This window comes from Borostomias antarcticus (genome assembly GCF_949987555.1).
Source record: "Borostomias antarcticus genome assembly, chromosome: 5".
Classification (NCBI taxonomy): domain Eukaryota; kingdom Metazoa; phylum Chordata; class Actinopteri; order Stomiiformes; family Stomiidae; genus Borostomias; species Borostomias antarcticus.
This window is the reverse complement of record NC_140238.1, coordinates 25,054,380-25,071,712: the sequence shown is the minus strand read 5'-3', so window position 1 is coordinate 25,071,712 and position 17,333 is coordinate 25,054,380. Positions and strand designations below refer to the sequence as shown.

At 45.1% G+C, this 17,333-nt stretch overlaps 1 protein-coding gene across 6 annotated transcripts in view; it reads right to left on the bottom strand.

The window, feature by feature from the left end:
• nfixb (nuclear factor I/Xb) overlaps positions 1–17,333 on the bottom strand; it is a 144,756-nt gene that overhangs the window by 97,698 nt on the left and 29,725 nt on the right. For all 6 annotated transcript variants that reach the window (XM_084438683.1, XM_084438686.1, XM_084438685.1 and 3 more), the window contains exon 2: positions 16,136–16,667. In XM_084438683.1, coding sequence (XP_084294809.1) covers positions 16,136–16,667 — 532 coding nt within the window. The remainder of the gene's footprint in view (positions 1–16,135; positions 16,668–17,333) is intronic.

Sequence of the window (17,333 nt, the reverse complement as noted above, 5' to 3'; positions counted from 1 at the left end):
TGGGATTCCAGGCTGTGCTGTCATGCTGAGTACGAGCCGAAGGCTTGACTGCAGACACCTGATCCATGTTTAGTTAGAGATCCTCTATAGCTGTTCCATGTTTAGTTACAGATCCTCTGTAGCTGTTCCATGTTTAGTTAGATATCCTCTATAGCTGTTCCATGTTTAGTTAGAGATCCTCTATAGCTGATCTATGTTTAGATAGAGATCCTCTATACTGTAGCTGATCTATGTTTAGAGATCCTCTATACAGTAGCTGTTCCATGTTTATTTAGAGATCCTATATAGCTTATCTATGTTTAATTATAGATCCTCTATAGCTGTTCCATGTTTAGTTAGAGATCTTCTATAACTTATCTATGTTTAATTAGAGATCCTCTATAGCTGATCTATGTTTAGAGATCCTCTATAGCTGACCTAGGTTTAGAAATCCTCTATAGCTGATCTATGTTTAGTTAGAAATCCTCTATAGCTGATCTACGTTTAGAGATCCTCTATATAGCTGATCTATGTTTAGTTAGAGATCCACTTTACCTGATTTATGTTTAGTTAGTGATCCTCTATAGCTGTTCCATGTTTAGAGATCCTCTATAGCTGATCTACGTTTAGAGATCCTCTATATAGCTGATCTATGTTTAGTTAGTGATCCTCTATAGCTGATCTATGTTTAGTTAGTGATCCTCTATAACTGATCTATGTCTAATTAGTTATCCTCTATAGCTGATCTATGTTTAGTTAGTTTTCCTCTATATCTGATCTATGTTTAGTTACAGATCCTCTATAGCTGATCTATGTTTAATTAGTTATCCTCTATAGCTGATCTATGTTTAGTTAGTGATCCTCTATAACTGATCTATGTCTAATTAGTTATCCTCTATAGCTGATCTATGTTTAGTTAGTTTTCCTCTATATCTGATCTATGTTTAGTTACAGATCCTCTATAGCTGATCTATGTTTAATTAGTTATCCTCTATAGCTGATCTATGTTTAGTTAGAAATCCTTTGCACATGATCTATGTTTAGTTAGTGATACTCTCTCCTGGCTGCAGAGACCTGAGTGGATTCCTCTGGCAAAGAGCTCATCTGTGGTTGCCCCCGACGCCCGAAGCCAGAGCGCCACAGCAACAGCCCAGCACCACCATCATCCCCGTGCCAACCAGGGCTATCCTAGAAGCCCCTTGGATAGCGCCCAGGCAAGGCATGCTGGGAAAAAGAGGGGGCTACGCACTGTGGAAACCCTTTCAGGGCTTTATAGTTAGTTACTCACAAGACTGGCATCGTTACAGTACAGACCACATCATACTGCTCTGGTCATGGCTGTTTTAGTTTTCAAAATCTGTAATAGGCACAAAATGGTGTGAAAGTAAAATGTAAATGTAACCTCAAATACAAAAAAATGTTAGGACTGAAATGCAACACACCAATAATCATGGCCAAACAAGCAACATGATAAACTGGAAACTAACTTATTCGTTTTGGAAAAAAAGACTTGTTTTTCTCCATTTTACAAAATGTATGCATCAGAGCTGCCAATGAGAATTCAAATGAGTCTGAAATCGTAGGCGAGAGTGCGCCTGTTGACAGTTGACAGTAATGAGAGCGTTAGCCTCAGTAATGATGCCTGTGAAACAGAGCTACCCGAACATACGAGAAGCTAACAGACGGAGGAACGGACTGAAGGTGTCAGGTGATGGGGTGATGGGGTGATGATGATCTGGAGCAGGCTGGGAGAGAGAGGGCGGGGAGGAGAAGACTGAGGACTGGACCAGACTGGACTGGACTACACTGTACTGGACAGCAACAGACTCCCATTCAAGGTTAGTAGTTAATGTTCATGTCAATTAAATTATTATGATCTCGTTTTGATCAGAGCCACTAATTGCCTTTCGGTGCAAAGTTCAAAATACAAATCAATAGCCTCTTTAAATCCGAGCTTTGGATGTTTTACACTGTCTCTCGCAGTCTCTCTCTCTCTCTCTGCCTCTCTGTCTCACTTTCTCTCTCTTTGTCTCTCACCTCTCTGTCTCTTTCTCTCTCCCTCTCTCTCTCTCTCTCTCTCTCTCTCTCTGCCTCTCTCTCTCTCTCTCTCTGCCTCTCTCTCCCTCTCTCTCTCTGCCCCTCTCTCTCTCTCTCTCTCTCTTTCTCTCTCGTTCCCTCATTTGCTCTACAGCTGCTCCCAGGCACAGTGATGGCGGAGGGTTTATTTATTTATCTGACTCTCATTAATTACAGCGTTTGAGCTGACACACACGCATTAGCGCCTAGTTTACACCAGCGATCCCCGGCGGGCGGAAATACACACCACACTGTCGTTGTGCCTTTAACCTGCAACGCTCCAGAGATGAGAGATGAACTGGGGCATATATCAATTGTTTTTACATTCAATGCAGACTGGTGTTATACTTATACAGCACCTACGTCGACAGCTACCGTCTCTTCCTGTTCTGTTCATCACCGAAGGGGCCCTTAAGTTCCCCTGCGTTCAGAGGACGTCAACGTCTATCGTCCTCAACCTGAACACAGCCAGAGATGTAGACCCGCGGCGGCTCTCTGTCAGTCGCGCTAAATGCCTCCATTCCCATCTGACCCCCCCCCCCCTCCACACACACACACACACACCCTCGTTCTCCTTCCATATTCCCCCTTTCTGTTATTCCAGGGAACAAAAGAAGGGCTCTGGAGGCCATGGGTGGATCTGTGGGGAGGAAGAAAGGAGGCTTCCTCCTGGTCCGGGTGCTGAATGGGACCCTTTCACACATAGAGAGCTCTGTTTACTCTAGCTCAATAATGGGCCTCATTTTCTGATCATTATTGAGTCATTCCACCCACCACCCCCACACACCCATCGCTTAACACCCCGCCATTCACCGCTACATGTTCTGTGTTCTATGTTCTGTGTTCCGTGTTCTTTGTTCTGTGTTGTGAGCCTCTGTGAAGGCGAGCCCAGGCCTAACGTGATGTAACCCGCCCCCCCCCGCCGCCCCCTCCGTTCCCCTAGAGGCAGACGCACGTCCAGATCGATTTGTTTTATTTTTATTCAAATCTTCCCAAGCTATACCCTCCCCTTCTCTCTATGTCAATGTTTAGAACCAAAAATTCATTTCTAATCAAATTTCTACTGCTGTGCGTTTTGATACATGTCTCAATATCCTCTCTATGCCATTTACAAACACCATTTTGTTTTTGTGGAGTCATTCTCCTCTCTCATTGGCCAGGGGCTGAGCCTAATCCTCCATTTTGTTTTCTACCAGTATACCCTGCAGCACCAGGACCTACTGCACAGGACAGCATATCAATACCATGGATTGATAAGCTAATGTTGACTACACTATAAAATACCTAATCAGGTTAATACGGCATACTGTACCAGCACATTTTAAGTCAGACATTTTTCACACATTTTTCCTGCCAACGGTGCTTTAAAAAGAAGGCAGACATGGCTGGTGCTCTAAAAAGAAGGCAGACATCGCCAAACCAGCCGAGCGCACAGAGAGGAGGGACGCGTTCACTAAAAACGGAGATACAGAAGGTTAAAAAATGAGAAGAAAGAGAGAAAGAAAGGATCAGAAGGAGAGGTTGACAGAGAGAATGTGTCGGTTTGAAAAGTTGGAACCTTCCTAACAGAGCTGCAGCTTGGAGTGCCAAGTGCTGCCAACCAGTCAGCCAAGCCTGAATCAGGCTGCCAACCAGTCAGCTTCTTGATTTTCCTCCTCCACATCCTTGCTTTTCTCACTGAATGATATTACTATTACCATTATGTTTGATATAATTACTATTACTACAAATCACTATTACTCACTACAAAATTGTATTAACTTCAAATAATTTAGAAAGTAGCAGTAGAAAAATTGCTAAATACTATTGATATTATCTGTGGTAATTACTTTTGAGTTTTATAAAAAAAGAAATGTGATATAATAGGGCAGAGCTGGAGTGTGAATCCCCCGGTTGCCATGGGGACCCTCTGTGTGTTTGCTGTTCCCTGACTGAATGGGATGTGAGCTGATGTTTCTGTGGATCTGAGTTCTGTATGGAAGGACGGTCCTGCCTGCTCTGCTCTACCGGGCCGAACCAACCAGAGCGAGCGGGTCAGAATGTGTCTGCAGGGACCTGGCTGGCCCGTTACTCCCCCTCTCTCAGCCCAGGGAGAGGACGGGGACTAGACCTCCCCTCCTGTGTGCTGATATGTTTTTTGGGGGGCAGACAGATTTCAAGTCTGGCTTCTGTACAAAAAGAAAAGGCTATTCCTTCCATTCCAATTACTCTCATTCTATTATTTGTACCTCCCTTCTATTCCATTTACTCTCCTTTTATTCATTTACTGTCCTTCTATTACATTTACTCTCCCTCTATTCATTCCTGTCCTGTTCATTTATCTTCCTTCTATTCATTTACTCTCCTATTCATTTACCTTCATTATATTCATTTACCTTCCTACTATTCAATTTACTCTCCTTCTATTCCATTTACTCTCCTTCTATTCCATTTACTCTCCTTCTATTCATTTACCTTCCTTCTATTTCATTTACTCAATACATTTCAGTTACTCCCCTTCTATTCATTTACTCTCCTATTCCATTTACTCTCATTCTATTAATTTACCTTTCTTTTATTCAATTACCCTCATTCTATTCATTTATTCTCCCATTTTATTTACTTTCCACTTATTAATTTACTCTCCTATTAATTTCCCCTCCTTCTATTCCATTTACCTCCCTTCTATTCCATTTACTATCCTTTGCATGTGCTCTCCTTCTATTCAGTTTACCTTCATTCTATTCCATTTACTCTCCTTCTATTCATTTACTCTCCTTATATTCCATTTACTCTCCTTCTATATCATTAACTGTCCTATTAATTTACTCTCCTATTAATTTCCCTTCCTTCTATTTGTTTAATCTCCTTCTGTTTTACTCTCCTTATATAATTTCCTGTCCTATTTAATTTACTCTCCTTCTATTCCATTTACTCTCCTTCTATTAATTTACCTTCCTTCTATACTGTAAGTTTACTCTCCATCTATTAATTTACTCTCCTTCTATTCCATTTACTCTCCATCTATTGATTTACTCTCCTTCTATTCATTTACTCTCCTTCTATTTCATTTACTCTCCTTCTATTCCATTTACTCTCCTTCTATTCATTTACTCTCCTTCTATTCCATTTACTCTCATTCTATTCATTTACTCTCCTTCTTCCTCCGCCCACATTCATTAATGGAGAACAGATCCAATCTGTGACAGACTACCAGTACCTGGGTATTGTGCTAGATGCTGAACTGAAATTGGACCTGTGGTCCGACCTTCTGAGTAAGAAGATACAACAAAGAATGTAGTTCTTAAAGAAACTGCTGTCCTATAACGATCACACCAAGATGCTCAAAATGTTTTACAGTGCTTTTATTGAAAGTGTCCTGACCTTCTGTATCAGTTGCTGGTTTGGTAATGCCACTGAAGCCCAGACAAGCTCTGTCAGGAAGACTGTCACAACAGCCAGTAAGCTGTTAGGGATCACGCTTCCAAGTATGGAATGCATTTACAAAGACAGAATTGTAACAAAGGCAAACAACATTGTGAGCAATGAGAGACGCCCTCTTGCCTCGTCTTTTGAGTTGCTGCCGCCTGGGAGCCGATACCGTGCTTCTGTTTCTAGAACCAATAGAAGCAAGTTATCTTTTGTCCCTCAGGCCATCAATGGAATATTTTCTCTTCCTCTGGGGCTAGGGCTAGGGCTAGGGTTAGGGTTAGGGTTAGGGCTAGGGTTAGGGCTAGGCTACAATGTCCAGCTGGTCTGAACGCTCATATATGGTGCCTCCTAAATGTTGATGATGTTTTCTTGTTCCTTTTCTTTTTAGTTAGCCTTTATTGTACTATCACACTATGTGTGAATGCATGTGTGCATGATGCCTTGCGTGATGTGTTCTCGCAGCACACCAGTTTCCCTAAGGGGACAATAAAACCTCGAACTATCTATTCCATTTACTCTCATTCTATTCATTCACCTTCATTGTATTCCATTTACTCTCCTTCTATTTCATTTACCTATTCCATTCATTCTTCTTCTATTGTATTTACATTCTTTCTATTCATTTACTGTCCTTCTATTTCATGTATTAATTTACCTTCCTTCTATTCATTTACTCTCCTTCTATTCATTTGGTCTACTTCTATTCATTTACAGTACCTTCCTTCTATTCCATTTACTCTCCTTCTACTCCATTTAGAAAACGCTTTTTAAATGAGCCAAGATGGCCAGAATACACGCCTGTGTTTACATCCAAATTAGTGTGTTACACTAGACAAGAACTGAAAAAATCAGAGTAATTGTTGTGTATAATTCATATTTAAAACAACAGGAAGAATAAGCCAGAATAAAAAAACAGGAAGTAAAATGATGATGACGTGGTGGGGAGAGCAGTCTTTAATAATGATTACAAGTAATTAAAAGTCAGTGTACAGTGAAATTATGAGTTTAATGTAATCCCGTCTGTCCAAAAATAAGCAAGAAATATTGGATTTTGTCAACTAAAGCCTTTTGAGACAAAATTACTTTGTCTTTACTTTAATTCAAGCTTTTGAGAGTATCACCTTATCATCTATAGGGAGAAATAGGATTTGTCCAATTGGCTACAGTATCTAGAGTATGTTGGTGTAAAGAGATTTTGTGATAAGGCCTACAGAAGTTTCAGTAGGGAGCAGAGAGGGAGAGGAGACAGGAGAGAGGAGACAGCAAAGGAGAGGAGAGGAGAGGAGAGAGAAGAGGAGAGAGGAGAGGATAGGAGAGGCGAGGAGAGAGGACAGGAAAGAGGAGTGGATAGGAGAGAGGAGAGGAGAGAGGACAGGAAAGAGGACAGGAGAGAGGAGAGGAGAGAGGAGAGAGGAGAGAGGAGAGAGGAGAGGAGAGGAGAGAGGAGAGGAAAGAGGATAGGAGAGAGGAGAGGAGAGAGGACAGGAGAGAGGAGAGAAAAGAGGACAAGAGAGAGGAGAGGAGAGAGGAGAGGACAGGAGAGAGGACAGGAGAGAGGAGAGAGACTGGACTGAGGAGCTGTATTCCTAGACGCAGAGCGGTTTGCGTCTTTCCTTCAGCTTGGAACTCCGATCACACTGGAATAAACCGTTTACCAGGGATTCCTTACACTCCTCACACACTCTCATGCACGCACACACACACTCACATTTGAATGACTTTATTTGTTTTCCCATAATCAACAAAATCTTGAACACAAACAATGATGTAGATGTGGAAGCATTGGACACTCACTGACTGTCGTACATTACATCCCTTAGCAGACAGTCTAAGGATACAGGAAGCAACGTCTCCTCACTTCCAATTATCACAGACAATGAACAGAATTTTGCCAGTGCTTTAGCTTTTGGCTTGGGCATTTCTGCCATCTGTAGGCCCCTCATGACTAGTCTGAGGTCATTTCCTAAGCTGCCAAATATAAACACCAGCAGTTTACATTTATACCCAAGCTGCGTGATTGCATCTTTGAGCGGTTGAAATTTTAACACCTTGGTAAGGAAAACCTCTTCCAGACGATGGTCAAACGTACAGCCTACTTCCAAAATGATGACTTCTCTACTGTCCTCATCGACAACAACAGCGTCTGGTGTACAGTATTAGCTGTAACATTTGAAAATACTTTGTGTTCACTATTACACAGGTTGAACATATACGATAAAACACAGGAGTGTTTATAGGTTTTGACTGAAGAGTAAACATATGGGATTATGCCCTTAACTACCAGGTCAACAATCCTATCATGCCTTGCAATGTTCTGTACAACCCTTCGTACACATAGCAGCCATTCAGAATGTGTGACAATGTTTCAGTAACTGAATTATGTTCGTGGTGAAAGCAATGAGGGGAAAAGTTGTTAGGGTACCACAGAGAGAGATTGAGCCTGGCTAGGAGGATTTGTAATCTGGCTTTAACTGTAAAAGTGACTATGTCCTCATCAACTGCGACATTTTTAAATACTGAATGAGAAACAGTATGATCAGCAGTAGGAAGAAAAGCTAACTTCCCTAATAGTTTTAACCCAACCCAGTGTTGTTGCTGTCTCTGTTGTTGTAACCTTACAAGGTACCTCCGTGCACTATTTGGTGATACTGTAAGTGATATCCTGTATCAAGAGCAGTAGCCCTTACTGAGGTAGACCAGTCAGTTCTAATGTCCTCAGACACTACAACTCAGTCCAGGGATACTCCAGTCCGTGCACAAAGGTTGTTGAGGTCGGGCCAGTCTGACCAGACCCCAAACCCAGCACAGCGTGCGTCCATCTTGAGGCTGGGCTTTCTCCTGAGGCCCAGGAGGCTTGGCTCGCCCTAACTTGCCAGGGGAACTTCCCGTCTTTCCGGAATTAAAAGTCAGTGTACAGTGAAATTATGAGTTTAATGTAATCCTGTCTGTCCAAAAATAAGCAAGACATATTGGATTTTGTCAACTAAAGCCTTTTGAAACTAAACGAGCTTGTCTTTACTTTAATTTAAGCTTTTCAGAGTATCACCATATAATCTATAAGGAGAAATAGGATTTGTCCAATTGGCTACAGTATCTAGAGTATGTTGGTGTAAAGGGATTTTGTGATAAGGCCTACAGAAGTTTCAGTAGGGAGCAGAGAGGGAGAGGAGAGAGGAAAGGAGAGAGCAAAGGATAGGATAGGATAGGAGAGGAGAGGAGAGGAGAGGAGAGGAGAGGAGAGGAGAGGAGAGGAGAGGGGAGGAGAGGAGAGGAGAGGAGAGGAGAGGAGAGGAGAGGAGAGGAGAGGAGAGGGCAGAGGAGAGGTTAGGAAAGACGAGAGGAGAGAGGAAAGAGGAAGAGGAGAGAGGACAAAAAAGAGGAGAGGAGCGAGGACAGGAGAGAGGAGTGGATAGGAGAGAGGGGAGAGGACAGGAAAGAGGATAGGAAAGAGGACAGCAGAGAGGAGAGAGGACAGGAGAGAGGGAGAGGAAAGAGGACAGGAGAGAGGAGAGGAGAGAGGACAGGAGAGAGGGAGAGGAAAGAGGACAGGAGAGAGGAGAGGAGAGAGGACAGGAGAGAGGGAGAGGAAAGAGGACAGGAGAGAGGAGAGGAAAGAGGAGAGGAAAGAGGACAGGAGAGAGGAGAGGATAGAGGAGAGGAAAGAGGACAGGAGAGAGGAGAGGAGAGAGGACAGGAGAGAGGAGAGGAGAGAGGACAGGAGAGAGGAGAGGAGAGAGGACAGGAGAGAGGAGAGGAAAGAGGACAGGAGAGAGGAGAGGAGAGAGGACAGGAGAGAGGAGAGGACAGGAGAGAGGAGAGGAAAGAGGACAGGAGAGAGGAGAGGAGAGAGGACAGGAGAGAGGAGAGGAGAGAGGACAGGAGAGAGGAGAGAGACAGTGGACTGAGGAGCTGTATTCCTAGACGCAGAGCGGTTTGCGTCTTTCCATCAGCTTGGAACTCCGATCACACTGGAATAAACCGTTTACCAGGGATTCCTTACACTCCTCACACACTCTCATGCATGCACGCACACATGCACGCACGTACACACACACACACTCTCTCTCACACACACACACACACACACACACACACACACACACACACACACACACACACACACAAAGAAGCTGGGGAGAACTGGGACCTTGACAGTGGGCCAAGCCTGGGCTGAGCACGGGTCTGTGGACCGTCCACATATTAAAACACCACCCTGTCATACCTCCACCCTGTCATACCACCACCCTGTCATACCACCACCCTGTCATACCTCCACCCTGTCATACCACCACCCTGTCATACCACCACCCTGTCATACCTCCACCCTGTCATACCACCAACCTGTCATTGACACCATCCTGTCATACCTCCACCCTGTCATACCACCACCCTGTCATACCTCCACCCTGTCACTGACGGCGTCCTGTCATACCTCCACCCTGTCATACCACCACCCTGTCATACCTCCACCCTGTCATTGACACCATCCTGCCATACCGCCACCCTGTCACTGACGGCGTCCTGTCATACCTCCACCCTGTCATACCTCCACCCTGTCATACCACCACCCTGTCATGCAGCCACCCTGTCATTGACACCATCCTGCCATACCGCCACCCTGTCACTGACGGCGTCCTGTCATACCGCCACCCGCAGCACAAGTTTAAACTTTATTGTCCAAATGTATTCAAACGACAGTGGCGTATGAGTTTCTGTTGCGAGCGTCGGAGCGGGAGGCTTTTCTCACACCAGACACACACTATTTTCCCCATCGGCCCAGGTTACCGCGCCGTGCCAGAACCTTGGGAGGAACACGGTTCTGTTCTCCGTCCAGAGCCCGGCGGTTCAGTGTGTTTACGGGCCAAGGAAAAGACGTCTCTCTGTTCCTGTAAACCTCGAGGTTTCTGTCTCTGTTTGTTTCGTCTGACGCTTTTCTTCCGTGGATCTTTATCTGAGGGACAAACAAACAGTGTTGGAGAACCAGGGGATGACGCACCCAGACTGAGGCTTCAGCAGCACTGTGTGGCCTTGGCTACTATGCCTACTCTGTCTGCCTTTGTCTCTTTCTTTCTTTCTCTCTCCCTCCCCCCCCCCTCTCCCCCACCCCCTCTCTCTTTCTCTCTGTTAGTGAGAATCCTTACAGGCCTTTTTGATGTATAGACGTAGACTTTTTGGTTATCTTTACACCAATTACATAAACTTGTCTGATTATAACGACCTCCTTCATATATCAGGATATTGAGAGATCACATTCAGTCTGTCGGAGGGATAAGCAGAAAGCCGCATGGTGTCAAGTCTCTTAATCACTGTCAGTCTGTTTGCCTATCTGTCAACCCCAACCGCAACCCTGACCCTGACCCTGACCCTGACCCTGACCCTAACCCTAACCCCACCTGTCTGTCTCTGCCTCCCCCAACCCTAACCCCACCTGTCTGTCTGTCTCTGCCTCCCCAAACCCTAACCCCACCTGTCTGTCTGTCTCTGTCTCCCTGCTAGTCTTCCTCTTTGTTGGGTAGCCTCTCTCTGCTCCAGGTGGTCAGGGAGACAGAGGTGGGGGTTGGCCAGTTGGTACGGCCGGCCCTTTTCTGACCCCAACCTGACCCTAAGCCCCAGTCTGAGTCTGGTCTTGGTTCTGGACCTCTTCAGAACTGAGGACTCTCTCTCTCTCTCAGAGACATATTTTTGATCATAACAGCTCAGTGCTAATGAAAGCCTTATGAGGAGGAGCTGCTCCAAACATGACTAATGTTGGAACACTGAGGATCCATGTGACGGACAAATACGGAACATGTTCCATGGTACTGAACGCTCGCTCGCTCCAAAGAAAGAAGAGACTTGGACTCTATGCATTGACAGGCAGCAGTGACCTTAGCCGGGGCCAAGGGGACCGCAGGGTCGAGGCCGCCTCTGACTGACTGACTGACTGACTGACTGACTGACTGGCTGACTGGCTGACTGGCTAACTGACTGGCTGACTGGCTGACTGACTGACTGACTGACTGACTGACTGACTGACTGACTGACTGACTGGCTGGCTGGCTGACTGGCTGGCTGGCTGGCTGACTGGCTGGCTGGCTGACTGACTGACTGACTGACTGACTGACTGACTGACTGACTGACTGACTGACTGACTGACTGACTGACTGACTGACTGACTGACTGACTGACTGACTGACTGACTGACTGACTGACTGACTGACTGACTGACTGACTGACTGACTGACTGACTGACTGACTGACTGACTGACTGACTGACTGACTGACTGACTGACTGACTGACTGACTGACTGACTGACTGACTGACTGACTGACTGACTGACTGACTGACTGACTGACTGACTGACTGACTGACTGACTGACTGACTGACTGACTGACTGACTGACTGACTGACTGACTGACTGACTGACTGGCAAGCCAGCTGGCGGTACAGGCTTGTGCTCTGCGCAGTGTCTGATCATGGACGGCCTCTCTAAACTCCTTCTCCTCCTCCACATCCCTGAGCCATTATGATTACAGTCCCACTCTCCTCATATCAGGCGTTAGCTCAGCACAGCCAGCCCTGGGCCCAGTCTCACAGGCTGCACGCTGCTCCTCTCCCTCAGAGCAGGTGGACAGGGACCAGGCTGTTTGTCAAGAGAAAACTGTCAGTAAACCTGGATATATGGTAGATAGGGAGTCGGTCAGCTGTAAATCAGGATGCCACAGTCTAGTCTAGCTAGATAGTGGACACTTGCTGATGAGAGGAGAGCAGTGCAGAGGAGAGGAGAGATGAGGAGAGGAGGGCAGGGAAGAGGAAATGGAGATGAGAGGAAGGGAGAGGAGAGGAGAGGAGAGGAGAGGAGAGGAGAGGAGAGGAGAGGAGAGGAGAGGAGAGGAGAGGAGAGGAGAGAATGGGAGGGTAGGGGAGAGAAGAGAAGAGAAGAGAAGAGAAGAGAAGAGAAGAGAAGAGAAGAGAAGAGAAGAGAAGAGAAGAGAAGAGAAGAGAAGAGAAGAGAAGAGAAGAGAAGAGAGGAAATAAGAGAGGAGAGGAGAGGAGGAGAGCAGAGAAGTGGAGAGGAGAGAAGAGGACAGGAGAGAAGAGGAGAAGTGAGGAGAGGAGACTCACTGGAAAAGAGAGAACCCTGACGTGGTCCACTGTGACCTCAGCCAGGGAGCAGAGCTGTGGAACCGTGTGGAACCGCCGGGGGAGACTAGACTGTGGAACCCTCTCAGCCAGGGGAGACTAGTGTGTGGATCCCTGTCAGCCGGAGGAAACAAGACTGTGGAACCCTGTCAACCGGGGGTCCCACAGCCGGAGGAGACTAGACTGTGGAACCCTATCAGCCGGGGGAGACTAGACTCGTCAGGCCTGGCAACTGACAGCTTCCAAAAGACAGACACCCTGGCGCAGGCAGCTAAGAATAAAACTGAAACACTGCCACGAAGCCTTTGGCCCTCCTCTTCCCTGCCTCATGGCTGCACTTTAACCCCAACTGCTCCGCTAGCATTCTGATGTTGTCGTGGTATTGGTTACTGTGAATTCAGGCTTTTCTATTGTATTCTACTGTTACAGTATGCTTAATGTTACCGGACACAAAGAATCTAACGGTGACTGTGTCTCCCTGCCAATTTTGCTGTGCAGTTTGAGCAGCAGCGAAGAGGTCTTTCTCTCTCAACACTGAGAGACTTGTGCCACTGCCAACTTAGGCAGCACACAACCAGTTTGTTAAACGCCCACTGCCTTTCTAGACTTGGACAATAAACAGAGATGCAGGGGAAAGCGTTTTCAACAAACGGTAACAATAAGCAAAAAAGTTACGATGGAATATAACCGTTTCCACAGCACATATGGAGCCGAGAGTTGTATGCAGAGGCAGGCAGCCAAGGGCAGGAATAACATTGACTATTTCCTTTCACTGAAATGCAACACTTTATATTTGAGAAAATTAATACTGTACATGAAGCAAGTATACACACACACACACACATACACACACACACACATTCTCTCCTGTACAAACATACTGTACGCACAAACATTCTGTGTGCACACACACACACTCACACACACACAAGCACACACACTATACAAGTTAATTTGCTAAAGAGTAAACCAGAGACTGGTGAAAGGAGTAATCCTCCTGGCAGGGTTTAAAAGCCCCTGAGCTCTGACCTGGGGGCCAGGAGGGCAGGCTTCACCAGGAGCTAATCTGAGGCCAGGTTAGCGGCAGCAGCGATATATTGTGAGATAGGAAAGAGAGCCAGGAGAGGGCAGTGAGCCGACGATGGACGACACACTGGGATGAAAGGAGCGCGGCTTGCCCGCTCCGTCACTGGGGCCCGCCACTCGGCCCTGACTCAATGCCTGTCTGCCGGAAGACAATACAGCACTTTAGCCCTATGCTAACGGCTAGCTGGAGAGGGCAGCTGTTCCCTATGCTAACGGCTAGCTGGAGAGGGCTGCTGTTCCCTATGCTAACGGCTAGCTGGAGAGGGCTGCTGTTCCCTATGCTAACGGCTAGCTGGAGAGGGCTGCTGTTCCCTATGCTAGCGGCTAGCTGGAGAGGGCTGCTGTTCCCTATGCTAATGCTAGCTGGAGAGGGCTGCTGTTCCCTATGCTCATGGCTAGCTGGAGAGGGCAGCTGTGTACCTGAGGATGGTAGGTACAGTATGGTGCAGACCTTAGTCACAAATACTCTTTGCAAATGCTGTTAATGTAACACTCCCAAAAGTGCACAATCAAGATAAAGTGAACACACCTCAAATATGCTCCAGTATTCTGTCAGTATTTTGCCAGGTGTTGTGAAGTGTGGGACCACACCTTGCATACTGTACATAGCAAACTCAGTCCTGGATCATAGACTGATACCAGAGAACCACAGAGCCTGGGGAACAGTATATGGCTCAATAGACAGAAATTAATACACTTATGGGAATAGCTCAAATTAAACATTTTTTGGGGGTCATTTTTTGTCAATCATTTCAACAACAGGCTATCACTGCAATTCCTCTGAAGTTATCAAACTGTCAAATTAAACTAAATTATATGCATTCAAAAGCAATAATTGCAAATACAAATTTATTAGGATAATATAATGTAATATTGTTACTATAATTAGTTTTATCAGTAGTACCATTTGTATTATTATTATTATTATTACTATTATTACTGTTACTGCTATTGTTGTTTTTATTATGTAATTACATGAAAAAGTGAATTTCAAATTTAGTCAGACAAAATCTATTGGAATACAGTATGTTTACCATTTTAGCTCATTGGCAAACAATCTTCAGCATGTAGTAGAGTGTATGAGGGATTGCTAGATATTTTAGCCGCCTTTATTTAAACATTGCATTCTCTTCATACTGTATATGGAATATATAATATATATATATATCATACTGGAATATATAGTCAATGAAATGTGTTTGTGTAGGAAACACCTGTTGTGGATTTGGAGAGAAAACAAAGCTGCCGAGCTCAGATAGAGACTGAGATGATCTGTGGTGTGTACTGTATCTGTGTTTGAGAGATAGACTGAGATGATCTGTTGGTGTGTATCTGTGTTTGAGAGATAGACTGAGATGATCTGTGGTGTGTATCTGTGTTTGAGAGATAGACTGAGATGATCTGTTGGTGCGTATCTCTGAGTGTGTGCACCGTTGTGTCAATACGGTTTCTTTGTGAGTGTGAGTACGAGAGTCTTTGAGTACAAGAATGTGCCTTTGTGTGAAATAATGTGTGTGTGTGTGTGTGTGTGTGTGTGTGTGTGTGTGTGTGTGTGTGTGTGCGTTTGTGTATGTGTGGGGGGGCACCGAGCATGGGAGTGGGAGGCTGACTGCCACACACACACACACACACACACACACAAACACTCACACACATACACACACGCATGCACGCACGCAAACACACACACACACACACACACACACACACACACACACACACTACAGATCCTAGACACTTTGATGCTGATATAAACACAGCACACATGCACACAACCTTAAATACACACACTCAAACATATTTTAAGACAGACAGTGCATGCATCACACAGACACAGACACAAACACGCACGCACACACACACATACACACACACACACACAAACACGCACACACACACACAGTAAGATAAACACATGCAGATATGGTTGTTTACAGTCAACACACACATGAAACATGCACATTTAGATTAATTCAAATTTGCACACAAGCACCTGAGAAAATTTACCAATACATCATATCTCTAAACAAATAGTCTAAAGCCTCACTTTGACAAAGGCACAGAATCCAACACAACAAAAATTATTTGAAACAGCTTGATGAAGCAATTTAACTCCACACTGTTGAGTTTCATGTTGTGTTTACTCTCTGAGCTAACGCTCCTTATTCACGGCGGGCTATCCCTGGTTCTGAGCTATCCCTGGTTCTGAGCTTTGGCACGGGTTCCAACAACAGAGAAGGACTGGAAAAGAACTCATACGCTAATCTGTGCATGTAGGGTTGTGTGGTTGTGTTTTAAAGACAGAACAGCAGGCAGTGAAATCAACATCAACACAATTTGGTTTGGTGGGAGTCGGGAGTGGAAGAAGTATGCCAGACTGTGTGTTTGTGTTTGTGTATGTGTAGGTGTGTGTGCGTGTGTGTGTGTATGTGTGTGTGTGTTGGAGTGGGACCACTAACCTGGGGAGTGGACAAAGTACGCCAGGTAGAGGTCCAGCTCCTTGACGGACACTCCGATGTGGTGCGGCTGGACACAGAGGCCGTGGTTGGAGCACTGGGGCGACTTGACCAGCCGCTCGCCGTCCGTGCTCTCCAGCGGGCTGCCCTTGAATAGGATGACCATCACCAGGTCCAGCCTCCACACCTTGTCGGCCTGGCGCAGGCAGTCGATGCGGCGGATCTTGCCCTTCTGGTCGGGGTTGGACAGCACACAGCAGGGAGGCTTCTTCCCCGTGATGGTCAGCACAAAGTCCTCGCGGAACTCTGGCCGGATGTCCTTCCTCAGCTTGGCCAGCAGGCGGGATGCCCACTTCTGCTTGATCTCGGGCTTCTCCCCCAAGAGCTCGTCCTTCACGGCGCGCTCCTCGTCCTTGGTCATGCGCTTCTCGTGCTTCTTGAAGTACTTGCGCTTGCGGGCCTGCAGGTTGAACCAGGTGTAGGAGAAGGCACGGACGTGCGGCAGGAGGGCCTCGATGAAGGGATGAAATTCATCCTGGAGAAGAGAAGGAGAGGACGGCGCACGGTTACTATGGTGCCGTCTGGCGATAGTGGAGCCAAACAGCTGCAAAACAGGAGGTGTTGAAAGAGAAACGCAACGCAAATACAAAAACAAGTTTCACAGCACAATCAAGGTTGAGATACATTGCTAATATATTTTCAACAGAAAGTACAATATGTAGACATCATATAATAATAATTATTATTATTAATAGTAATACCAATAACAATATGTCATTATTAATATTAGTATTAATAATTAGTATAATTATATTCCTAATATTCTCTATTCTCTAATATTCTCAATATTAATCATCATAAAATACAAACATTGGAATTAATAATCTTGTAATTATGAAGTTAAAGTAATAAACCTTTAAAATTCAAGCTCTTATTACCTAAAAGGTAATAATCTAAATATAATAAATACATTTTTACATTTACCATTTCTTTAACCTAAATACGGTTTAAATATAATATTATCACAAGTATTTAAACGTGTAATAAAATATACTTAAATGTAAAATAAAATAAAATAAATATTTCAAATTTCAAGCCAAAATGCATTAAACAGCGCAAAGCATTTTCCTCAGTTAAAGAAGTTATTCAGCTGTACCATAATACCTTCACTACATATCGCTCGGCAACAATGCCTAGATCT